Source organism: Syngnathoides biaculeatus, chromosome 14, assembly GCF_019802595.1.
Source record: "Syngnathoides biaculeatus isolate LvHL_M chromosome 14, ASM1980259v1, whole genome shotgun sequence".
Lineage (NCBI taxonomy): Eukaryota > Metazoa > Chordata > Actinopteri > Syngnathiformes > Syngnathidae > Syngnathoides > Syngnathoides biaculeatus.
Genome location: NC_084653.1, coordinates 26,782,386 through 26,808,067, shown reverse-complemented (window position 1 = coordinate 26,808,067; position 25,682 = coordinate 26,782,386). Strand labels below are relative to the sequence as shown.

The 25,682-nt window shown below is 48.6% G+C and overlaps 3 protein-coding genes across 6 annotated transcripts in view; all 3 read left to right on the top strand.

The window, feature by feature from the left end:
- The first annotated feature begins 1,349 nt into the window (after window positions 1-1,349).
- On the top strand, window positions 1,350-11,191 carry tspan7b (tetraspanin 7b). Of its 2 annotated transcripts, XM_061841418.1 has the most exons (8): window positions 1,350-1,561; window positions 6,629-6,817; window positions 7,594-7,668; window positions 7,762-7,857; window positions 8,610-8,765; window positions 8,833-8,916; window positions 9,814-9,899; window positions 10,018-11,191. In XM_061841418.1, the coding sequence occupies exons 1-7, from the start codon at window positions 1,496-1,498 to the stop codon at window positions 9,880-9,882; spliced, it is 735 nt and encodes a 244-aa protein (XP_061697402.1). In that variant the 5' UTR covers window positions 1,350-1,495; the 3' UTR covers window positions 9,883-9,899; window positions 10,018-11,191. The 2 variants fall into 2 exon arrangements, with proteins under 2 accessions (XP_061697402.1, XP_061697401.1); XM_061841417.1 differs by lacking the exons at window positions 1,350-1,561; window positions 6,629-6,817 and having other exon boundaries at window positions 7,325-7,668.
- Window positions 11,192-12,290: 1,099 nt separating this feature from the next.
- Window positions 12,291-24,111, top strand: mid1ip1a (MID1 interacting protein 1a). 3 transcript variants are annotated; one of them, XM_061841223.1, is made up of 2 exons: window positions 12,291-12,444; window positions 22,543-24,111. In XM_061841223.1, exons 1-2 carry the CDS (start codon window positions 12,438-12,440, stop codon window positions 23,346-23,348), a joined length of 813 nt encoding a protein of 270 aa, XP_061697207.1. In that variant the 5' UTR covers window positions 12,291-12,437; the 3' UTR covers window positions 23,349-24,111. The 3 variants fall into 3 exon arrangements, with proteins under 3 accessions (XP_061697207.1, XP_061697208.1, XP_061697209.1); XM_061841224.1 differs by lacking the exon at window positions 12,291-12,444 and adding an exon at window positions 22,282-22,421; XM_061841225.1 differs by lacking the exon at window positions 12,291-12,444 and adding an exon at window positions 22,366-22,446.
- Window positions 22,358-25,682, top strand: part of si:dkey-100n23.5 — a 109,711-nt gene continuing 106,386 nt past the window's right edge. Inside the window, exon 1 of the mRNA XM_061841221.1 lies at window positions 22,358-22,421. The gene's annotated coding sequence lies outside the window, so the exon portion shown is untranslated. The remainder of the gene's footprint in view (window positions 22,422-25,682) is intronic.

The following is a 25,682-nucleotide window of genomic DNA, read 5'->3' as shown; positions in this document are numbered from 1 at the left end:
TTTATACGCTCGATAGTGTAGCGACGTTGTTTTGTGTTAGGTCACAAATTCTTTGCTTCTTGCCCTTCATGCTTTATAAAGCAGCCTCGCTTTAGTTTAGTAACTTTACTCATCTAAACGTTCAGAGCGACTTTTTGGCTTTCGTGAAAAGGGCGTCCTGCGCACGAAGTATGAATTCATGAACGTGACGTGACGTCATTGAACTTTTCGCTTTCCTACTGGAAAACTTAAATGTCACAAGCCAGAGAAGAAGACCCTTTCATTAATGGTGTGATAAGTGAGAATAATGTAGCAGGTTCAGCGCCCAGATGATATCAACTGAGGCTGGAATAATAATTATCTTCATTACCCGGGACCAAAATGTTAATCGCTGTATCCCAAAGTGACACATTTAGTGAGGACATTACAACATTTGCCAAAAGAACACGATCCCGGACACAAGCGGCCGGAATGAGTTTCCTCCTCAGGGTGTTCGGGCTCTCCCTTAAGAGTTGGGGTGAGAAGCTCGGTCATCAGGGAGGGGCTCAGTGTCGAGGCGCTGCTCCTCCGCATCGAGAGGAGCCAGACGAGGCGGCTGGGGCGTCTGGTCCGGACGTCTCCTTGGTGAGGTGTTCCGGGCACGTCCCACCGGAAAGAGACCCCGAGGGCGACCCAGGACACGCTGGAGAGACGTCGTCCCTCGGCTGGCCTGCGAACGCCTCGGGATCCCTCCGGAAGAGCTGGAAGAAGTGGCTGGGGAAAGGGAAGTCTGCGCATCCCTGACCTATCTACCGGGAAAAGTGGGAGATAATGGATGGATGACAACATCCTGATTGCCACCTCATTCGTTTGGCAGTCTCTGCTAACAATGTGCACAACTAACAATCAGCTTGTTTGTTCACAGCCAATTTTGGGCCTAAACACATTTTTTAAGAATTAAAAAAAATATTGCATAAAGTTAAATACATCAGCTTCTGCCATGGCATCAACTATTTATTTCGATCCCTGCAGATTCCACTTTGGGTAGGTTGAAAACATGAACATTTGTTTTATTTTTAATCTGTTCGACAGCGCCACCTCTCTTGTTTTTCTTGAAATGCAACGAGTCGATTTGCAGTCAGCATAGCGAGCGTCCACTTGTTCAAGTGCGATTCCTCACCAGAATTTATCGCCACCTCTTCAAGCCCAAATTGGCCGTCGTTTGCTCCACTTCGGCCGTTAAACGCTCACAAAAAAACTTAATTTTGAGTCTAGAATGAAAAGTTGCACGAGTCCAAAAGGAAGACTGGACAGTATTTAGCCTGAATTGGACCTAAACGTTCAAATTCCTGGCGATACTGTCACAGTCGAGGTCGGGGGCTGTTCTTTGCCATTGAATGCATTTATTTTCACAGCTCCAACGTTTTGTTTTCTTCCGGTGAGCGCGCCCCCTGGCGGCGGCCCCCCGCGAAGCGCGCCAGTGACGCTGACGCTGTGAGTGCTGCAGCAGTTTTGTTTTGTCAGTCGCGGCGACATCATGGAGAGCAAACCGGTCATCACCTGCCTCAAGACGCTCCTCGTCGTCTATTCCTTCGTCTTTTGGGTGAGTCGGCCTCATCCGCGCGGGCGACCGTCGACGTGCGCGGCCGGTGGGATTAAAAAGTGCGTGCGTGGTGCTGCCGGTGCTGAGGATGAGGATGGTGACGGGAGGATGAGGATGGGGCGGCCAACAGCTGCGGCACCGCCCGATGGTTCGGATGTGCGAACGGTCCGCGGACGCTCGAATACAGAATCGAAGCGGCCCGATGTACGTGCGTCACGGCCACGGGCCGCGCCCGCTGCGCCAAGCCTCGGCCGTGTGTGCGTGACGCCACGAGGATGCACGTGATCAAAAGCCTGTTGTCATGGATACGCGGATGGAGCGCGCCATCCGACGCACCGCTTGTGGGACCACGAAGTGGACAAAACAGGAGTGCAAGACTCGATTCGCGCACAAAAGCGTGCAGGACTTCTGTGACGCGATCCAGACATGCAGCATATGCGTAGATCATGTACAAAAGCTGATCGTATTGCAGCCACGACGCGTGTAGGACTCTGACGCATTTGCCGTACATAACAAAAATGTAAAAATTCTTCCACGGAACCGTTCATAATTCCCCTCCACGTTGCCTTCAGGGCCCAGTTCCAGGTTCATTCGTTCACCGTGTACAAGTTCCGTTCCGCATCTCCTCACGGTCGCGGGTGAACCGGAGGCCATCGCAGCGATCTTCGCAAACGCTCGTTGTTGGTTTTGTCATGAGCGCTCTGGCGTTTATGCAAAAGAGGCCTTTTGGAGTCACGGCCACAAAGTTCTACCTTGAGTTCTGGTTTGTCTATCTTGCTTGCCATGCTGTAGTGCAGATCTATGGAAAAAGACCAGTGACTGTTGTCTTCCGACCAGTACTTGCCAGCAATTCCTGCAGTTCCTTCCATGTTGATGTGACCACTTCTTGTCTATTCATCGATTTTGGAGGAACCTCCAGTTCTCGGTTTTTATCCCACTTGCGCTGGATTTGCTCCATTTGTTGATGACGTCTTCAGTTTGGTGTCTTGGAAATCCTTTTGTCACCCTCTCCTGATTGGCACTCTCCAACATGGAAATCCCATTATTTGCGGACCGTGACTAATGCTGTAAAATGTGACTGCAAAACTTCATTTGGTGTAAATCTCAGACCCTTTAAACTGTGGCAAGTTTGAACGTGATCGGTTCAATCGTGCCGTTTGAACACATTTGGGTACCAAAGTCGCAGCCCAGGTACAAGCTGCCGGCTGGACTCACCTCTACTGCCCGGTTCTTTTATTCTTTTCGAGGTTCAACTTCAATGACTAGGCTGGATGAGAAGTTGAACAATTTCTTTGAAAATACCAAGTCAGACAATAAGGTTGGAACCGGTTCCAGGGCTCGGCTCTCCTCCACGTGGTTCAGAACAACGTCCCCGGGAAAACCGACTGCAAAAGTTCTCGGTGACGTCGAGCGGTCGCTGAGCGGTTGGAGCGCCAGTTTGGTTTTCGGAGGTCCGTTTGGAAATTCAGTCCAAGGTTCCCACCGAGATTGCGGCACCCACAAACTGAGCGTTCTCTACTTTCTAGAACTTTACTACCAAAGGTGTTGGCTATGGAGTCAGTACAGGCGCCATATTGAATGTGTCGCTTTTCCTTACCGTACTGGCGACGCTGAGGTTCTAGAAGTTCCCGGTAGCGGAAAGCGCGCAACGGGAGAATTTCCCAACGCACCTTACGTTGATATGCTGTGCGTTGGTTGTGCCGCTGCGACCGTCATGAAATTAGACGCTTACCAGGATATCTGGATCTGTGTTCATAAAAGTGTATGCGGTGTCGCGTAAGCGTGCAGCCGGTTATTTCGAGCAGTACTGGGTATTGGCGAGTACTCGTGGGAATTGTCATACTGTGCTACACGACGTCCCCGAATTCATGTAAGCTCGGTACGTGCAGCGACGTAGTTTGCGAATACGAAGCGAGAGATGTAAATGTAATGCATCTAAAAGACAAATGGGCGATATTATGACGCCGATCCTGCCGCCACGTTAGCTGCGCCACACGGAACGCAACGCGGTTGAAAATCGGAGTGCCTGCAATTCCCATGCGGCCAAGCGGCGCCGCGCAAGTCTGATGAAAGCGCAAGCAACGACGCATTCGCGCGAGATCCGAAGCGGCACCGTCGTAGTTTGGCCGAGGGGTGCCGAGCTTTTGTGTTTCGTCGCGTCTGGCGTCGGCGCTCTCAGGACGACGCTAGCGTCGGGTTTGCCGGCAGGTGGCCCGGCCGGCCCTTGGGGCAAGGATCCCGAGCTCTTTGGAATTCGCGAGCCGACATAAGTCGAGAAGCCCTCGGGTCCTCTTGGATTTGGTTTCCCGTCGGGCCTCGAAAATGAACGCTCCCAAACGAGCCAGTCGCGCGCGGCGCCGACAGGAAGCAGGCAACAAATTTTTCTGCAATCGCGGAGGCCGCAAAGGGAGCGGCGGAAGAGGGACCACGCACTGGATTGGACTTGTTCTAGCGAGAAAACACAATCAGGCGCGTTCGGGGCTCTTGTTCGCGTCACGGAGCCGCCAAGTCGGAACCTGCCACGGTGGGCAATTGATCAGAATCCGGTTTTCGTGTCACTGATAGTGTAGTGGTACACACGCTTGCCTTTGGTGCAGGTAGCGCGGGATTGATTCCCACTCAGTGACGGCGTCGATATCTGCCCTGCGACTGACGGCCAACCGGTTCTGCCTTTCGCCTGAAGCTAGCTGGGATAGGCTCTAGCTTTCCCGCAGCCCTTATGAGGATAAGCGGCTTGAATAATGACATGACATTCTGGTTTTTGTTTATTTTTACGAGTAGAAAGAAAGGAATTAAAAAAAAAAAAAAAAAAACGTGACAGGTTCTAGATACGATTCGAGACCGCTTCAATAAATGCCGTGCAGCTATTGGCCAGCGGTTGCTTCCTTCCGGCCAATAGATGCGTTCCATTTTCCCATCAGGGAAAGAACGGGTCTTCAAAATAAGGTAACAAGTACAGAAATTGGTCACACGTGGACATCAACTCTTGGACTAGCCAAAACAGCAGCACGTACCAATGGCAAGCAACGCAATGGGCCTCGGGCTGTCCTGGGGGTCTTTCACCTACCACTAGGTGGCGCCCTTCTCCCACTTTGACAATGCATTGAGATGTCATAAATCACTCATCCGACTCACAAAAGGAGGCAAAGTCTCGCTTTATGATTTGCGTCATTCGGGCGTTTCATAACTCTCCGTAATACGTAAAAGAAAAATATTGCATCAAGATCTGCGATAAAGCGGAGTGAGAATTATGAAGCGAGATACGGCAGGGATCACTTCAATTGAGGCCGATTTTACACTGGCAAATTTTTTTTATGGGTCATTTTCATTTAATTTGAGAAATAACAGTAAAGACATACTCGGCTGAATTTCATATTCGGAATCAATTTAGCCGCTTTGGGTATTTGAATTATTGGCTGCCGTTATCATTCAATAGATAACAATTGTTTCCGGGAGGAGGGGGGGGGGGCACATCCTAAAATATATTTCCCATATTTAATGGCAAAACATCTGTCGCGTAATGCGGCCCAAATGAAATCCGCAACATTTGTTGCGAACATTCTAGATTGGAATGAAACTGACGCTTGTACTTTATCGCATTTGAGAGCGTTAAAGTGTTGCTAGTTAATATTTCCAACGGGAAAAAATATGAAGCCGACCAGAAGGGCGTCGCGCTCCATTTTGGACGTTTGTCGGTATTGTTGTCGCTTTGAGGACGGACGGGGTTGACCTCCTCGGGGGACGACACGCCGCCTCGTCGAGCTCCCTTCTTTGCCCGTCGCTTGCTCTCCGAGCTCCAAAGGAGACATTTTTGTGCAGACATTTCGCCGTCAACGCGAAAGCGAGCTGCCGCCCCTCGGAAGGTTCAGGGTGACGACTCGCCGTCGCCCGGGGGCGGCGGTCGCCCCCCCCCCCCCCAACTCCCCGTACCGGGGAAAAGACGTTCCCAGCCGAGACGCGCACGCCGCCGCCTCCTCGCACAACGGCGTCCTTTTATCCGCCGGCTTCATTTGAAATGCTAAGCGCGGCGCCGCGGGAGGAAGCCGTCAAAGCGCCGCCGCCATTCTTTGAGCGCGATTGGCCAGCCGGGTGAACCGCATAAACGCGGCCCCCGTCTCTTAATTGCCCGCCTTTCTTGTCCCACCTTGATCTGCCTCCGCGCTGCCCGTCGGGAGGAAGTCGGGACGGAACGCCCGCGCACGCCATCTTGTGATATGTCATCGTAGATCACCGAGTTCGGAACAAAAAGTGGCAGACAATACAAATTATTTTAGACGGACGTCGCAAATAAGTGCCCCCCCCCCCCACCCCACAAAAATATTTGTAATTAAATGTCAATGCCACCAGATGCCAGCAAAGCACTTGCAACCCACTGGATCATAAAGTGTCAACAACATGCTAATACTAGCACAAGATCATTAACCAATGCTACGTAAATAATGTAAATAAATATACATATATATGTAATTGTTCAAGGCGGCACGGTGAGCCCAGCTGGTAAAGTGTTGGCCTCACAGTTCTGAGGTCGCGGGTTTGATCCCGGCCCTGCCCGTGTGGCGTTAGGATGTTCTCCCCGTGCCTGTGTGGCTTTTCTCCGGGTGGCCACTCCACTTTCCTCCCACATCCCAGAAAAAAAACACGCAACATCAATTGGACTCTCAAAAATTGCCCGTAGGTGTGAATGTGAGTGCGGTTTTTTTTGTCTCGGTGTGCCCTGCGATTGGCTGGCGACCAGTGCAGGGTGTACCCTGCGTCCTGCCCGTTGACAGCTGGGATAGGCTCCAGCCCTCCGTCGTGAGGATAAGCGCCAAAGAAAATGGATGCATGGATGGATAATTGCTCACTGATTTAACAAACAAAACACGTTGATTACATGGTAGCATATGAGCTCACATACTAGCTTAAATCACAATGCTAGCGCAGACTGACATCACAAATATGTACACTAGCACGTTACAAAAATATAAATAAGTTGTAAAAATGACAAATTTTAAGGAATCCAGGCAAATTGTGACTGGACTGTTACGAAATGTCGTCTGCTAACGTCGCTTCCTTTCGCGCCCGCAGATCACCGGCGCCATCTTGCTGGCGGTGGGCGTTTGGGGCAAGTTGATGCTGGGCCCGTACCTGTCGCTCATCGCCGACAACTCCACCAACGCCCCCTACGTGCTCATCGGCACCGGGACCGTCATCGTGGTTTTCGGCCTGTTCGGATGTTTCGCCACGTGCAGGGGAAGCCCGTGGATGTTGAAGTTGGTAAGGACAATAACGTCTGCGATCAATCGCTGCCCACCTAACGGTGACCTTTAGAAAATAAACACCAATAATTATTAACAAAAGCAGGAATAAACTACCAGCAAACGTTCTCGGCGTGTGAACATTTGTTGGTCAAACAAATGTGCCAACGCTACTGAGTAGAAGTTGTGTGGATGTGTCCACTCCAGTCCTGCAGGTGGCAGTCATGTGCATTGGGCCATATTATTGTTTTTATCCTTCCATTGTAGCACCCCCTGCTGGCTGTACTGATACATACGGATTGGAACACCGGAAGTGAAAATAATTTTTATGCAGATATGCGCCAATATTTCACAGAATCGTCTTCGGCCCAAGTGTAAAATTACATTGGAGCCATCAATGTCTGAGCCGCTTATCCTCAGAGGGGTCATGGGAGCCTCTCCTAGCTGTCTTCGAGCAGGAGGCGGGACACACCCTCAACCAGCCAATCACAGAGCACATCGACAAAAACAGCCGATTGCACTCATATCTGCATGGAAACTCTACGCGGGTGGGGCCGGGATTTGAACCTCAGTCCTCAGAACTGCGAGGCAGATGCCCTAACCAGTCATCCAGCACACCTTTTCTCTTTTAAGAACACAGAATTTGTAGTTTCCACTGGTGTAGAATTGTGCCGCATCATCCTCGGAGGAGTTTTTAATATTTTGATGTGCAAAGACTTCAGGGACCGCAGAAAACTGAATTGTCTTTGTGTCCAACGAGTGCACATCAAGCGTGTTGTCTCTCCCTGTCCGCAGTACGCCATGTTTCTGTCCCTGGTCTTCCTCGCCGAGTTGGTGGCCGGGATTAGCGGATTTGTCTTTCGCCACGAGGTCAGCGAGCGCTTCGTTTTGGCCGCCTAAAACCAAACGCGTACAATCCGAATAAAGCCGCGGGCGTTTTGACGACGTGGTGGCTTTGTGCAGATCAAGGGAACCTTCTACAGGACGTACACCGACGCCGTGCTCAACTACAACGCTGACGACGAGGCGAGCCGCGCCGTCGACGACCTGCAGCGCAGAGTAAGTCGCGCACAACCCACGCCAATCCCTTGCTAATTGGTTGCTAACTTGGGCCGAACGCCACAAGACGTTAGCGAAGGAGTACGAAACGAAGCTCCTCGTCGCCCTCCAAAAGGATTTCCTTGGAACGTAAATGCTACCAAATACATTTTCGCTTTGCTATTAATCGGCTAACGATTGCCGACCAAATGCTAATTACGCCGTGCAGACCGTGCGGTGTGAAAAAGCCCAAAGAGAAAACTCCAGATATCCGGCAGGTGTTTTCAAAAAGCTGTGAGCACTTTTACTTTATTTTACTTTCAAGCTCAGCACGGTCAGTCTAGTCTTTGTTTACAGTTTACGGCAAACGCTAACGTACATACCGACGATCACTTTTTAATAAAAGTATCACGTACCCTTTGGAGGTTAACGCTGCTTGAATACACAAAAATGAACAAAAGTGCACTGAAATCATTTCATTCAAATTTGTTGCGCACAAAATTGTCCTTACCTAAGATTAAAGGGTTAAAAGTTTAAATACGACAGAAGGGTGTAATGCCTTCGCATACCACTAGAGGGAGGCAGCGTACAACTAGCTGTCCTCACTTTGCCTGTTCAAAAGTGTTTTTCTTTCTTCTTGTACGGCACTTTGGCCACGGTACTGAAGACGTCTCGAAAATGTTATGAACATGACAAAACTAAAAAGTACAAAATACCCATGCAAATACTATAATAATAATAATATGTTTGTATTCCCCTGCGTGCGGGTGAAGCTGCGCTGCTGCGGCGTGTACAACTACACGAGCTGGTTCGGCAGCGTGTACTACCCGTCCAAGGGCGTTCCCGCCAGCTGCTGCGTGAGCGCCACGGACTGCGACCCGGCCGACCTCCGCAACGCGACCGTGGCCCCCGGCAAAGTTTACCACCAGGTCGGCGGCGCCGTGCGCGAGCCTCGCGCCGCTGGTGTCGCATCCTTAACTGCGTGCGTGTGCGCAGGGCTGCTACGAGCTGGTGACTTCGTTCATGGAGACCAACATGGCCATCGTGGCCGGCGTCACCTTCGGCATCGCCTTCTCGCAGGTGAAACCTAATGTCACCAGTTGCCGCTTATCCTCACAAGGGTCGCGGTTCACGCAACTGTATTTATAGAGCGCTTGAAGAACTACAAATCAAACTGAAAACAATTATTAATACTATGAATAAGAACTCCAACTTTCTTATTGTTAATTCTATTTAAATTTATCTGAGTAAAGCTTGAAGATCATTTTTCATTTTCCAGAAGTTTTGACTTATTTTACTTTAAATGAGCTTTTAACGCTGGTTTTAGGGCAGTTATGTTTTATTTATGTTTGATCTGTTCATATCTGTTAAGTCATTTCATCTGTGTTTTGTTTATCAACTTTTTTTGTTTGCATCAAAGCTTTTAGCCAACTTAACCAATTTAGTTTTACTTTTGTTTATTGTTGTTCAATTCATTAGACATTTTTTGGGAGGGGGAACTGTGTTATTCATTTATCATTGTTAAAAACTTGCTTTTATGGTATTATCTTTTAGTTCCATTTGTTTAGGTCAATGACTTAGCTAGCTTACCCGAATGAATAATATAATTTTTAAAAATGATATATTTCACATCATTTAAACATCACTTGAGAAAAAAATGCCCCATCTCCCTAACATATGGGGTTATTTATTTACTTGTATTTTATTTGGGCTTCTTTGGTCCTGTCCTGTTCCGTCCTATACTGCACTGTACTTTCCTGTCCTGTCCTGTACGGTACGGTACAGTACTGTCCTATCCTGTCCTATCCTGTCCTGTCCTGTCCTGTCCTGTCCTGTAGTGTACGGTACGGTTCTGTCCTGTTCTGTCATATCCTATCCTATCCTATCGTATCCTGTCCTGTCCTATCCTGTCCTGTACTGTATGGTACTGCCCTGTACAGCCCTGTACTGCAGTCACTTTGGAATTTGTCTTTGCAGCTGATCGGCATGCTGCTGGCCTGCTGCCTGTCCAGGATCATCACAGCCAACCAGTACGAGATGGTGTAGTCCGCGTCACGTCACAGGTGGGTGTTTTATTGACAAAAATGAAATAAAAGTGAAAAAGAGAGAGTGCGAGAGAGAGAGAAAACACATGAACACTTGAAATTAGTTTCTCATTACGGTCTTGTCTTGTCTTTTCAGTGAGGTGAAGAGAAGATTGGGGAGGGGGGGGGGTGTTCAGTACTTTAGTTCCGTTCCCGTTCCATTTCTGCCTGTAACGTGCAAGCAACGCAAACATCCTCCTCACACTGTCACACTAGCGCAGAGTGTCGCTTTTTGCGCACATTTCCCGTTTGGTTTGAGACACTTTTGGTTCCTGCGAATCCACACGCGGACGGCAGGAGGAGCTCTTGCACTGCGAGACTCCTTTTTATATTTATCTTTTTTTTTGTCGGGGGGGGGGGGGGGAGCAGCCTATTTCTGAAAATGCCATACATTTGCAGGAACTGTACAGTTCACCGGGAAGAAAATACTACAATTGTGAAGTTAAAAACTACTACTACTTAGAATAAATGTGTAATATCACAAAAATAAAAGCTTTTTTTTTTATCGTGATGGAGTCAAGACAACACTCGCAGCTGTGTCATATTTTAGAATTCAGACTTTTTTTTTGGTAATATTATGACTTTAGACTTCTCCAACCTTTTCCTGCATTGGGAATTTTTCTTTTTCTCTCAGAATTTTGCAACTTCGAAAACTTTCTTCGAATCTTTACATATTTCTTTTTGCATGCTTGTCGTAAAATACGTAAATAAATAAATAACCTTACGATTGTATTTTTGTAAAATTCCAACTCGGAGTGACAGCGTGTAGTCGTGTTTGCGTGCCGGCGTTTCCGCCATCATCCTCTCTGTAGATATGTACTGTCAATGTCATTTCTGAGACAAATGATGACGTAATGTTTTGGATTGTAATCTGCAAAGCGGCTCGGTCGTGTTTTGTTTGGCTGCCCGTTCCGATGTTGACTTCTTTCGAGTAACGTTTTGCCGTTCCGGCTTCGACAAGTGATTATTATTTTTTTTTCCCCCTCCTTCTTTGACGATGTATTATTGTCCTTCTGTTATTTAGTGGCTCTTTGGTATGTCACAGTAACTTGATTTGTTTTTGTTTTTTTACTACTTGCTGTTGAGTACATGTATGTTTTATCTTGCATATATACTAAAACACACACAAAAAAAACTGTAAGTCCATCTATCCATCCATCTTGCACGCGGGGGTCACGACACATGCGCACACTCAAAAACATCATAATGTCTAATATTCACATTGTCACCATCAGTGGTCTTGATATGATCAATAAATGGACAAAAATGAATATTTCTTTGTTCAAGTTTGGTCATTGCTCGAATAATTTATTTTCTGGGGTTCTAGTTTGACTCCATCTATCCATTTTCTTTGCCGCTTACCCTCACAAGGATAAATAATAAACAATAATTGGGAAGATTTTGCAGCCTTGGTCGGAAAAAATCGATTCACCTGATTACTTGAAGTTTCATCTAAAGTTTACATCCATCCATTTTCTTAGTTGCTTATCCTCACTAGGGTGGCAGGGAATGCTGGAGCCTATCCCAGCTGTCGACGGGCAGGAGGCGGGGCACACCCTGAACTGGTCGCCAGCCAGTCGCAGGGCACAAAGAGACAAACAGACGCACTTAAAATCACAGCTAGGGGCAATTTAGAGTGTCTAATTAGCCCGGAGAAAACCCACGCAGAGACGGGGAGCACACGCAAACTCGACACAGGCGGGATTGAACCCGGGACCTCAGAACTGTGAGGACAACGCTTTACCAGCTGAGCCCACCGTGCCGCCTCTACTTTCGATTATTATGTATAATTTCATTCCAAAACATTCATATAGAGGCCTGAATAATACACGCTCGACCGTTTTAAGTGAAATTAAACCCGTGTCTCAAAGGCACCATGAATCAATTATGGATCTGTATATTTGAAACTGCAAATTGATTGTAAAATTGTGATTAAAATGGTGATATTCAAATATTTACAGATACAGCTATTTGTTCAAATTGCGAAGGGATTTGGTGCGCGGGGTGGGGGGTATTCTAATTTCTCCTAACCAGTGTCCCGGGGCACATTGGTGTGTTGTGGAAAATGATAAAATTTCACAAAATTGCTCACAAATACATTTGTTAACAAGAACTAATGTATCTTTAATCTCGTATCTTTCATGAATGGTCTTCTACTAGATGGCAGGACGTATTGCACGCAAATGATATCCATTTTTTTCTCCAAAAAGGTGAATGTGGGGGTGGGTGGGATGAGGACCCCACCCCCGGGGGCCCCAAATTCGGCACCCGCGACGACAACCTCGTCGGGGGACCCGCGGCGCTCTCGCCTCCGTCCGCTTGAAGGCGCTGTGGCTCCAGCGAAAAGCGGAACGTCCGAGAGCGAGAGCGCCGGCGCATCCGTAATGAGGTCGGCGTGCGCGGCGAGATGATGGCGAGGAAGGAGAGGCTATTACTCGCCGAGGCCCGGCCTGCTCGGGTTCGCTGCAACCTCGTTACACAAATTACCGGCGGAGCGGCGCGGCAGTGGGTCCGCTAATGGAGCGTGAGTGCCGCTGGCTTCCGCCCCCGACCGCCGCCCCCGCCTTTTTCCTCTCCCCCTCCCGCCCGATCGAGGCCGCGGGGAGACAGACGTCCACCGGGGAAGCGCTATTAGTCGCTCTTGCGCCGCCGCCGCCTCGGAATCAAACAAATGGACGTTTCGTTTCAATTCACTTCCGTGATAAATGCTGCTCTTAAAGCGCGCAAGCGGCTAATTAGAGAGGAAGCGCTAAGTGACGGCGACGGTCTTCCCGCTGCATAATTCAACTACTTACAAAGCCTTTGGGGCGAGGGGGGGGGGGGTCCGCCCCCCCCCCCCGGGGGGACCGCTCCCCAACCTATCCTGTTATTTGTGCGAGAAAGTCACCTATTCGCTGATTTGATTCATTCGATTAAGTCAAAACTGTTGCCCCACAGAAAAGTAGTGCTATGGCGCCGTCGTCTTGCATCATGCAACCTCCGTTTATTTCGGTCACCGCTCCAGAAATTTGGACTCCAAGCGAAAAAGCAACATTTCCTACAGAAAGAATGTCAATTCATTTAATCCGTTCCGGACAACCGCAAATATAAACAAAAAAACAACAGTCAAAACTGTTGTCTCACGTAAAAGTAGTGCTTTGGCGCCGTCGTCTTACATCATGCAACCTCCTTTTATTTCAGTCACCGCTCCAGAAATTTGGACTCCAATTTTCAAGCAAAAAAGCAACATTTCCTATAGAAAGAATGGCAATTCATTTAATCCGTTCCGGACAACCGCCAATATAAACAAAAAAAAAACAGTCAAAACTGTTGTCTCACATAAAAGTAGTGCTTTGGCGCCGTCGTCTTACATCATGCAACCTCCTTTTATTTCGGTCACCACTCCAGAAATTTGGACTCCAATTTTCACGCAAAAAAGCAACATTTCCTATAGAAAGAATGTCAATTCCTTTAATCCGTTCGGGACAACCGCAAATATAAACAAAAAAACAGTCAAAACTGTTGTCTCACATAAAAGTAGTGCTTTGGCGCCGTCGTCTTGCATCATGCAACCTCCTTTTATTTCGGTCACCGCTCCAGAAATTTGGACTCCAATTTTCACGCAAAAAAGCAACATTTCCTATAGAAAGAATGTCAATTCATTTAATCCGTTCCGGACAACCGCCAATATAAACAAAAAAACAACAGTCAAAACTGTTGTCTCACATAAAAGTAGTGCTTTGGCGCCGTCGTCTTGCATCATGCAACCTCCTTTTATTTCGGTCACCGCTCCAGAAATTTGGACTCCAATTTTCAAGCAAAAAAGCAACATTTCCTATAGAAAGAATGTCAATTCCTTTAATCCGTTCGGGACAACCGCAAATATAAACAAAAAAAAAACAGTCAAAACTGTTGTCTCACATAAAAGTAGTGCTTTGGCGCCGTCGTCTTACATCATGCAACCTCCTTTTATTTCAGTCACCGCTCCAGAAATTTGGACTCCAATTTTCAAGCAAAAAAGCAACATTTCCTATAGAAAGAATGTCAATTCATTTAATCCGTTCCGGACAACCGCCAATATAAACAAAAAAACAGTCAAAACTGTTGTCTCACATAAAAGTAGTGCTTTGGCGCCGTCGTCTTGCATCATGCAACCTCCTTTTATTTCGGTCACCGCTTCAGAAATTTGGACTCCAATTTTCAAGCAAAAAAGCAACATTTCCTATAGAAAGAATGGCAATTCATTTAATCCGCTCCGGACAACCGCAAATATGAACAAAAAAGTATTTTTTATAGTGAATAACCATACCGGTGCATACAATTATTGAACAATAAGGTGGAGCAATGAACATTCAACTAGAGATGCAACAATTAATCAATTAAATGTCAAATTAATGAACTGTTTTGAAAATCATTTGGCGACCTTGTTTTCAAAATCTGCTTCTTTTTCTTTATCTGACGGCTGCGATCCATTTTCTTGTTTTTGTATTTGAGTTTATTTTCACTTTTACAATTTTTAAACCAAGATCCCTATTGTCGAAGATGTTCATGTTGTAAATTTGTTAAGAATTTGAACAAGCGTTCGCTCTGATATGTTTTTGACCGAAGTTGGAGTTGGTGTTCCTCCGAATTTTGTTGCGAGCTCCAAATATCTGTTAGCGCTATCGGCCCTGAAAAGAAAATCAGTCCTCGGGACGCGAGTAAGTCGAAATTGGACGGATGGCGGCAAAGCACTCCGTTTGTCGAAATGAAACTCCTCAAATGACTTCAACATACTTTCTCCTCGTCGAGATGCCACCAAAGCAACATCGTGAATAACAGAGAGGCTTTGTGTTCCAAACTGCAAATGAAAAAAACAAAAATCTATTATTGGGAGTAATGAAGTGAATTTGGATTGTTTTAGCGCGGCACAGCAGTCGATCGCGGTTGCGGCGTCAAAACGTTTTTTGTTTTTGTTTTTGTTTTTTTTTGAACCGCAGCGCCATCTGCTGACTTTGCCGGCCCGCCGCTCGACTTGCCCCTCCGTGCCAAAATGGCGTCGAGCGATTTGTTCCCGCTCGTCTCGGGCGCGTGCCGCCTTTGAGCCGCCGTCGTCGCGCAGACGACGTCTTTATTATTTAACGCCGCCATTAGATGTCATTTAGCGGCGTCCAAAGTGATGTAGCGGCGGCGGCGTCTCTTTGTGTCGTTCTCGTCGCCGTTGCCTCTAATTGACGATCTCGCCTCCAGGCCCCCCCCCCCCTCGCCTCAACCGCCCCCCACCCCCCCTCCGCAAAACACTTTCCAGCGAACGCGGCTCCTCGCCTGCCGCTTCCTCCCGCCCGTCCGCCTCTTTGAAGCCGGCGGGATGATGATGATGACACCCGGCGTAATCGTGGCACGACGCGACGCGCTATTGACAAAGCCTTTCGACGCACGTGGCGGCTTTCACGGCTGCCTTCCCCGCCGCAGCCGCCGCGCACCCCCCTGTGACAAGTGCAAAGGCCCGGGGGGGGGGGCACGAGGGGGTGGGTGTCAGGGAGGTGGGCTTTGGTTGACAGCCGCGTTGACAGGCGAGCGCGGCGCGCCTGTTGATGGGTTCTCGGCTCAGGTGCGCTTCGGGACCGCGAGAGCCGACGCGAGGTACGCAGACGACGTTTCTCGGCTGGAGTGGAAATTTTTACGGCGCGCGATGTCCTGGTGAAGCAGCACGTGGCTCATTAGCCGAGGTTCTTCTTTCCCCGGTAATTGACATTAATTGTATGTTTTGGTTGACGTTTACAGCAGCCGCTAATTTGAAGAGCTTGCGCGCTGCATTCTGGGCTCGCCTCGATGCAATTTCTTCTCTTTCTTGCAGCGCGATATCGGCATTCGGGGCCCGGGGCACTTCTTTTCACCGGAACGAAATTAAAGGTCAACGAAGCTATTGTTGTTCCATCCCTCCATTATCTACCGCTTTTCCGGGTCGGGTCGCGGGGGAAGTAGCTTCAGCAGGAATACCCAGACTTCCGTTTCCCCAGCCACTTCTTCCAGCTATTCCGGAGCGTTCCCAGGCCAGCCGAGAGACTTTGTCTCTCCAGAGTGTCCCGGGTCGTCCTCGGGGTCTCTTTCCGGTGGGACGTGCCCGGAACACCTCACCTGGGAGGCGTCCGGATCAGATGCCCCAGCCACCTCATCTGATTCCTCTCAATGCGGAGGAGCAGCGGCTCGACGCTGAGCCCCTCCCGGATGACCTCGCAGTTCTGAGGTCCCGGATTCAACCCCGGACCCGCCAGTGGGGAGTTTGCATATTCTCCCCGTGCCTGCGTGGATTTTCTCCGGGCGGGCACTCCGGTTTCCTCCCGCATCTCATCCCAGAAACATGCAACATTAATCGGACACTGTAAATTGTCCTGAGGTGCAATTGTGTGTGCGGCTCTTTGCGACCAGTTCTGGGTGTACCCCGCCTCCTAGACTCCAGCACTCCCCGTGACCCTCGTGAGGATAAGCGGCAAACAAGATGGATGTTCCAAATTGCTCTTTCAGTGGCAGTTTTTGTATTGTCGCAGAATAAAAGCAGACAGTCAAGATGTTCTCGTTGAGAGGGAATCCACAGCGCCTCTGCTGGCCGCAGCCGAGTGGTGCAGTCGCTTTCCCATCTACGAATTCCGATCCTTCACAAGCGACAGAATTCCAAACCGTCGATTCGAGGCGAGACCCCCGGTTTCCTTAGCAACACGAAATTTGGCAACCGTACCGACGACAAGTCCGGATCCACAAAAACGCTGAAAACGTTCGCCGGAAGCCGACGTCGCGGGGCCATTTTGGCCATTTTTCAGCGGCCCTTGAAAAATGAGCCCGTCCCGGACGTTTTGTCCGACCGCAGCCGTCTTTGAACCGCGTTTAAACGGCGCGATTAGTGCGTGTGGGCAAAGTTTGATGACTCGCCGTTGAACTCTCCATAAATCACATCTGGACCAAAGGCGTGACTGTGAGAGAGAGGAAAAGATTCACAAGCGGCGGCTGCTGGCGGAAACGTGCGCAAGCTGCACCTTTACGCAAACGTGAGTCCGCGACGTATGAAATTCGATGCATGTCAAAACAGGATGTATGAAAAAGTCAAAAGGAAGAGCAAAAATGAAGATCCCGTGAGATACGAGCGACCCCACTTATGCGATTTCCAAAAAAAACCAGCTCTCGTTTTTTTTTCCCGTGGGGCTCGCCCGACCCCCACCCCGCTCTCTGCGCACCGCCGCCGCTTTGGCAGCGGGTGAACAATTTTTTTTTTTTTTAAAAAGACGCTTCAAAGGGCTTATTGCCACGCCCACCTCGTTGAACTTGATATACAAAACAATTTCGCGTTGATTTAAATGAACCACATAGCTACGCCTGAGGGAAGCCTGCCAAGATTAATGCTAATGAACAACAATCAAAAAGGTCACGGACGTGCTAACAAATTGTTATGGCGTGATAACCCTTCCATTCATTTTCTTAGCTGCTTATCCTCACGAGGGTCACTGAGCGCTTGGAGCAGATCGCAGCTGTCGTCGGGCAGGAGGCGGGGTTACACCCTGGACTGCTTGCCGGCCAATCGCAGGGCACATGGAGACAGACAACAATCACACCTAGGGGCAATTTAGAATGTCCTCCGCGGCCAGGCTACCGCTCTGGGCGGTGACACCGGTCGCCGATCACAGCTGTCTCACATTCCGACTGCAATTAGACGGCCATTTAAGTTGGAGTTTTTGTCACTGGCATTTGCCAGTTCGTTGCTTTGTGCTAGTGAGTTGCATTCGCTGCCTGTTGGTCTCGCCGCTTCTGCATTACTTTTGGATCCTGCCTAGCCTAGCCGAGCCTAGTGTTTCTGTCCCTCTGCCTTGTTGGACTGCTACACTGTGTATGACCCAGTGTCCAGAATAAATCAAATTGAACATTATTCTTCTGCCTAGAAGTCCTGCATTTAAGTCCGCCCCCACACTGGAGGTTCCTGGCACACTTTTTAACTCCATTTTTAACAAGGCTGTTGTTTTTATCCATCCATTCATCCATCCATCCATTTTCTTAGCCACTTATCCTCACAAGGGTCGCAGGAGATCCGGAGCCTATCCCAGCTGTCAACGGGCAAGAAGCCGGGGCACGCCCTAACTGGTCGCCGGCCAATTGTAGGGCACATGGAGACAGACGGCAGCCACACTCACAACCACACCTTGGGGCAATTTAGAGTGTCCAATTAATGTAGCATGTTTTTGGTATGTGGGAGGAGACCGGAGCACCCGGAGGAAACCCGCACAGGAGGGTCCGGGATTGAACCCGGGACCTCAGAACTGTGAGGCCAACGCTTTTACCGGCTGAGCCCACCGTGCCGCCGCAACAGCATATAGAGGCTGAAATCTGATTGGAGAAAAGTCGTGAGAGACGCAATATGAACACGCTGTCGGGACTGAATTGAAAAGATCTCATTGGACAAATATTCAAATGTAGGCCACGAACGTAGGTCGTTGTTTGTGCCCGCAGAGAAGGCCTTGCGGGTCCTGACCCGTCACCGCTGCGCGGCCACGCTACGGCGAAAGTCGCTTCTGGTAGGCGTAGGGGGGGACGCTTTCCCAGAAACGGTCCGCCGTTAGCAAAAAGAGCAAAGAGCACATGTCGGAAATGTGAGCTGTCGTCGGCGCCACGAAAACATGTTTTGCACTCGCGCTTGTGAATGAAGTTTAAAATAGCGCCGCACGTCGGCTGTTACGTAAGTTCGGCGGGGGGGGTCACGGCGCGCTCGATACGACGATCCCGCCGCAGAGCGACGGGCACAGCGTGTTCCGGAAGCTCGCGAGTGAATCAGCTCGGCAAAATTGTCGCTGAGCAGGTCAAGAGACAATGCGGACAGAACCCGCCGGGCGGGTTTCTCCTCGGAGAACGCCGGAACCCGACATCTGTTCTCAGCGTTTCTCGCCGGCGTGTTTGTTCGGGGTCACGGAGGTCGCGGGAACGATACTAGCGCGACTTTGGCTGATATTGTTTTTATCAGTCAAGACATTTTTTGCTGGCTAAGCTTGCGACTACTACCGCCGCAAGTCAGAGGCGGAATTTATTGTATAGATTTTTTTTATGTTTTGTGTTTATTATCCACCTCGTGTGAGAGACAGTTGAGAAAATTCTTGCTACCTGGCAGCCATGATGAAAATGGCTGGTGTCCAAATAGTTTTGCGATGACCAAGACGCTGAAATAAATGCAAACGATCTCATGAATGCAACAAATGCGAGAGTCGCCGCTCCCATCTGATGGCGAATACCTTGAAATATTTTGGTAAATTTCCTGGAATATGTCAGCGGTGCTTTGAGATCCAAGTTGAACGTTTTGCGTGGCCACGCTCTTATCTGAAATTATCCTTCCCCGTTGAAATGGAATGGAAATGCCATTCATTTATTTCAGCCTCCGACCCAAAAAGGAACAAAAATAAAAATCTGGTAATTTATTTTGAATAAGAAAACACGATAATTTTGTACATTAGGCCATAATTTTATGAAATTGTAAGAATTAGCTTATTTTTTGTGGGGCGGCCTTGAACTCGATAGACATTGTGCGACTCCTTAGTGTGCATGCCTTGTCCACTTGGGGGCAGTATAATACAAAGATACTCCTCAGGAAGCTGCAGTGATAGCAGTCATCCGTTGCAGAGGATCAAGAATATATATATATATATATATGCCTGTGAATATGTTTAGCGAAACTCTTGTCAATATCATTCATCTTCAAATATCTTTTGCTCAAAGGATTATAACACCGGGCAGCACGGTGGATCAGATGGAAAGCGTTGGCCTCACAGTTATGAGGTCCCGGGTTCAATCCCGGCCCCACCTGTGTGGAGTTTGCGTGTCCTCCCCGTGCCTGCGTGGCTTTTCTCCGGGCGCTCCGGTTTCCTCCCACATCCCAAAAATACGCAAACATGAATTGGACACTCTAAATTGCGCATAGGTGTGATTGTGAACGCGGCTGTTTTTCTCGATGTTCCCAGCGATTGGCTGGCGACCAGTTCAGGGTGTACCCCGCCTCCTGCCCGTTGACAGCTGGGAAGGCCTCCAGCAGTCCCTGCGACCCTCGTGAGGATAAGCGTCTCAGAAAATGGCTGGATAACATAACATTGATGCTATTTGTTAGCTTGTCCATGATTGTTGTTTGCTAGCATTAATCTTAGCGGGGTTAGCCTCGTTACCGCCTAAACCGCAGGGTTGAAACGGCGTGAAAAAAGTCGCGGCTTGTCGGCCGGAAATTACGGTAGGCTTGATTAAAACCTGATGGATCATTTTTTGATGAAAATCATCTCTGAAAGATAACGCTAACCAATTATCTTGGGGCGTGGGGAGTGTTGACAATTATTATTTTTTTCCACTGATCTACTTTGAAAGCAACACGGAGCGGTTAACTTTTATAGCCGTCCAGTATTTTCCGATCGCAAAATCCCGACGCGCGTGGGCAACGAGCCGCCGACTGCGCAGTGGTGACGCGCGACGCGACGGTAGCCAACCGCGACGCGACCTGACGCTCGCCAAGGTTGGAGGAGCAGCTGGTTGCGTTGTTGTCCGACATCTGCTTTGCCGTTATTATGCGTGCCGTCTGCGTCATTATGAAAGCAGTTAAAAAAAATAATAATATTTTTGTTTCCGTGCGTGTGGTTTTTCGCATTTTAAAATTCTGTTAGAGGTTAAAAATCGAAGGCAGCGGTGGGGGGGGGGGGGGGGCTTATTATCGTCGGCAAAGATTTTTCATTCAATCTCGTGACTTTTTTTTTTTTCCTTTCTTTCCCCGCCGCTGTAAGAGGCAGCAGCGGGACTTTTACGCTACACAAAAGCCGGTGAAAACTGTTGTCATTTTTGGACTGTTCGTTTATATGCAACCCGAAAATGTAAATATTGAAAAATGTCTCAAAGTGCAAGTTTTTTAAAAAAAATGACGTTGTTTCTTGTAGATGTTGATATGAGTTGGATATTAGCGTGTGTGTAGTTATTTTTTCAGGTTTACGTGGATGGAGATGAATTTGAGGCTATATTGCACGGAAAGTCCAGTTTGTCGTGAGCAAGGCTTGACCGCTGGGGCGGTCACAGCTGTCTCACACCCGGACTGTGATTTGTCGCTGGCGTTTGCCAGTTTGTTGCTTTGTGCTAGTGAGTTGCATTCAGTGCCTGTGGGACTCTCCGCTTCTGCATATCTTTTGGATCCCGCCTAGCCTAGCATTTCTGTGCCTCTGCCTTGTCGTACTGCTACGCCGTATGACCCAGTGTCCGGAACAAACCACATTGAACATTATGCCTCTGCCTCAAAGTCCTGTATTTTGGTCCGCCCCCGCACTGGAGGTTCGTGACAGTTTTTGTTTAACTCCAGTTTTAACAAGGCTGTTGTTTTTATCCATCCATTTTCTTATCTGCTAAGGTATGCGGCTCTTTCATCGCTCAAAATATGAGGGGAGGTTCGTGCCAATATCCACTGCATTGGGAGTGAGTCATGCAGCAGGGGTTATTTATCTTCCTTTCAGCGGCCATTTCAAATGCTCTGGAGGGTCGTGCACGGGGCCATGGCCCACAAGTTGCCCACCCTTCATAGGCCCAATCAGCCCTCGAGTGGAAACGTCAGCGACATGTGACTATCATAAAACATCCAAAACGAAAAGAGTAAATAAGCACACGATTGCATTACATATTACATACATTCTGAAGACAAAATATGAAGAACGGCTTTGCGCCGTTGCCCTCGTCCCATCATGGCCGGTCCCAAAGTTCGTCCGGTGTGAACGTTTTCAGTCTAGGAGTGATCGGATTAGCTGAAACTAGCGTGGCTAACCGCTCTGATAACCTGCGTCGTGTTTTAGACCAGCGTGTCAGAGTCCGGCAAACCCCTCCGTGAATTGGCCGATCGGAAGACCAGATGCCAAAGCACGAGCCACTAAGTCAACCTCGAGCTTTAATATGTCGGCGCAGGGACGTAAAGACGACTGCCGAGGCTGGAAAAACGAATTTATTGCCTCGATTCATATGTTATCCATTCATTTTCAAAAATTCTACTGGGGGCAGCATGTGCGAGTTTGAAACCCTCCCATGAGATTTTGACTGAGAAGCGGGTACACCCTGTACAACTTGGTGTGGACCCCCCACCAAAAATGTATTTCTTGCCTCATCTTGCCCCACCCTGCTATCATATTCCTTTGAACAAAAAAAACATCACCACAAATTCATCTTCGGGAAGTGCCTGCACGACATGAATCATCATCTCCTTTATTTTTAATGTATTGTTCTTTGAGCGTTATTGAAAGAAGTTTGTCAACACGCGTGGCGTTTGTTTTTGCATACGGAAGCAAGCTGCCTCCGCCTCCTGATTGGTCCTCCGTCTGCTTATCCCGCCTTGCTTAGCGGAGTCGTGGCGCGTGATTGGCCGGAGAGGACTTCCGCTCGCAGGTGGCCTGATAGCTCCGCCTCATGAATATTCATAAATCATGCGTCATGCTTGGAAAATGCGGAGCGAGCGGATGCAATTATTGATTTATTAGCGGAGTCACGGTAGAGTCGGGACACTTCAAGGTAAGTTAACTTTGGAACGCAAAACGTAAGCGACGTGAGCGGGTGTTGTTTGCACTTATTATTATTATTATTATATTATTGCATAGCCACGTACTTTTTTTTTTTTTTTTTTTTTAAACAGCTCGTTGTCACTTGGGAGCCCCTCCCCGCCCGGTGCTATTCGCGGTCAACCCGGCTCCTGTTCCGCTCGAAGCCGAAGTACCGGACGAACAGGTCGAGCCGCTAAGCACCTCTCGTATCTATTTAAAGCGGTCGAGCGCCTCTTTATATAAAGCGAGGGACAGAAAAGCGAGCGGCAAAAGAATTCCCAACCCCACCCCCGAGAGACCGCGGCCGCTCGCAAACAGCGCTCCTCCGTCGGATTCGCGACCCGGAAATTACCCGCTGCTCGAACCCCGGTGGGAAGCGGCAGCGAAAATGATGCGACAGCTCGCCGAGACCCCCGCCCAGAAGAACTCCCTGTTCAACGCCATGAACAGCTTCCTCGGGGCGGTGAACAACATGGACCAGACGGTGATGGTGCCCATCCTGCTTCGGGACGTGCCGCTGGGGGAAGACGCCGACATGTGCGGCCCCAAGTCCGAGGCGGACGACGGCGACGGCGACGGGGACATGTACAGCTACTACCAGCTGCTCAAGTCCATCCGGCAGGACATCGAGTGGGGCTTGAGGGCCTCCCCGGTGGTCAAGGAGACGCCGTGCCGACTCCGCCGTGCCGACTCCTTGGCCTCCATGGCCTCGTCTTCCTCCTTCGCCTCCTCGCTGTCAGCACCTTCGTCAGAGGACGAAGAGGAGGAGGAAGAAGAGGAGGAGGACCTGCAGAAGCAGTTCCAGTACCACCTGGCCGGCCTCCAAGAGGTCCTGAGCAAGCTCACCACTCAGGCCAACTCCCTGACCAAGCGCTACAAGCAGTCCATCGGACTCTAAAAGCTAAAAGACTCTTCCGACTTGCAGGGGACATTTCAAGTCCTTTGAGGGCCGCTCAACCGATTCGAAATCAAGTGTTTGTTCTTGCATAATTGGGTACATTTGTGGGTTTAAAGTGTTTGGTTTTTTTTTATGGGGTTTTGACACTTGCAGCACCCAATCTGTATTTGTTACATTTTCACTTTCAACCGGCCAAAGCCAAACTGAAAACGAATCACCCAGGAATAGAAGACGGTGGCCGTCGGGTGTCGGATCTGTCGGATGTGCGTAAAGTCACGACTCGACGCTTTCACAATTCTTCTTGCACTCAATGCGTTGAGGTTTTTTTTTTTTTTTTTTTTTTAATTTTGTTCGGCAGGGGAAACTTATTTAAACTTTTGTATTTAATGTAATTTATTACCTCAGGGCGTGTGAATGTTTTCAAACAACCAGAGCGGATGCGTGGGGTGAATCGCCCCTTTTGAAAAATTGTCAATATGTGCGCGTATGACCATGCAATTGCCACTCTGATGTCTTATAACTTAAAAAAACAAAATGGAAGGAGGCAGATGCTTCGAAAGAGCCAATGACTTCCTCGTGCCTCACTTCGGTCAATGAATGGAATCAGCTGACGGTTCTGCTTTGAGGACAATGACGAGTTCCACGAGGTCACTTTTTGTATGTCAACAGTCTGACTGGATATGTGCCTAAAAAGATGCTTTTGTTTGCACCATCTTTCTACTGATATTAAATGCGTAAAAATAAACTTTTTTTTTTTTTTCTGTATGAGCTCACTGCGCTTTGGTCATTTCACACAAGTCTTTTTAGGATCCTACAGACCGGACAGTCAATACTAGCGTCACATATACAGTGAAGAAAATAACGCTGCTAAAAATTTTCTCTCGGACATTTTTAGAGAAATTCTAAAGGACTAAAGAAAATCACAGCCCAAGTTCTATAGCACAAGTTGTTCTGTACAACTTTAGCTATAGAATTTCTATACAGCCGCAAATCAGTATTTCGGGGTGGAGTGCAATGTGAGCTGGGCAGGGACCTTGGCGATCTGATCCCCGGGAACAGAAACTACCTCTAGGGACTTGGAATGTCACCTGAGAAAACCAATGTTAATATTTGCTACAGTAGCCTTTGTTTGCAATTACAGAGGTCAAACGTTTCCTGTAGTTGTTCACCAGGTTTGCACGCACTACAGGAGGGATTTTGGCCCAGTCCTCCGCACAGATCTTCTCTAGATCAGACAGGTTTCTGGGCTGTCGCTGACAAACACGGAGTTTCAGCTCCCTCCAAAGATTTTCTATTGGGTTTAGGTCTGGACACTGGCTAGGCCATGCCAGAACCTTGATATGCTTCTTATGGAGCCACTCCTTGGTTTTCCTGGCTGTGTGCTTCGGGTCATTGTCGTGTTGAAAGACCCGGCCACGAGCCATCTTCAGAGGAAGAGGTTGTTCCCCAAAATCTCACGATACATGGCCGCGGTCATCCTCTCCTTAATACGGTGCAGTCGTCCTGTCCCATGTGCGGAAAAACACGCCCAAAGCATGATGCTACCAGCCTCATGCTTCACAGTAGGGATGGTGTTCTTGGGATGGAACTCAACACGGTTTGTGGAATTATGACCAAAAAGACCACAAAACCTTCTCCCATGACTCCTCTGTACCATCCAAATGGTCTTTGGCAAACTTAAGACAGGCCTCGACATGCAGGGGAACCTTCCGTGCCATGCGTGATTTCAAACCATGACGTCTTAGTGTATTACCAAGAGTCACCTTGGAAACGGTGGTCCCAGCTCTTTTCAGGTCATTGACCAAGTCCTGTCGTGTAGTCCTGGGCTGATTCCCCACTTTTCGAAGGATCACTGGGACCCCACGAGGTCATATCTTAGCTTAGCGTCTTCCATTTTCTAATTATTGCTCCAACAGTGGAGCTTTTTTTCCAAGCTGCTTGCCAGTTTCTCCGTAGCCCTTTCCAGCTGTGTGGAATTGTACAATTTTTTGTCTCTGGTGTCTTTGGAAAGCTCCTTGTTCTTGGCCATGTTACAAGTTTGAGTCGTACTGATTGTATGGGGTGGACGGGTGTCTTCATGCAGCTAGCGACCTCACGTAGGTGCATTCGATTCAGGATAACACATGGAGTGGAGGTGGACTTTTAAATGCGGACTAACAGGTCTTTGAGGGTTAGAATTCTAGCTGATCGACAGGTGTTCAAATACTTATTTGCAGCTGTATCACACAAATCGTTAAAAAAAAATCATTCGTTGTGATTTCTGGACTTTGACTTTTCTTCACTGTACGTATGTAGAATTGGGTGTCAGTTTTTGTCTTTGGCTAATTAGCATAC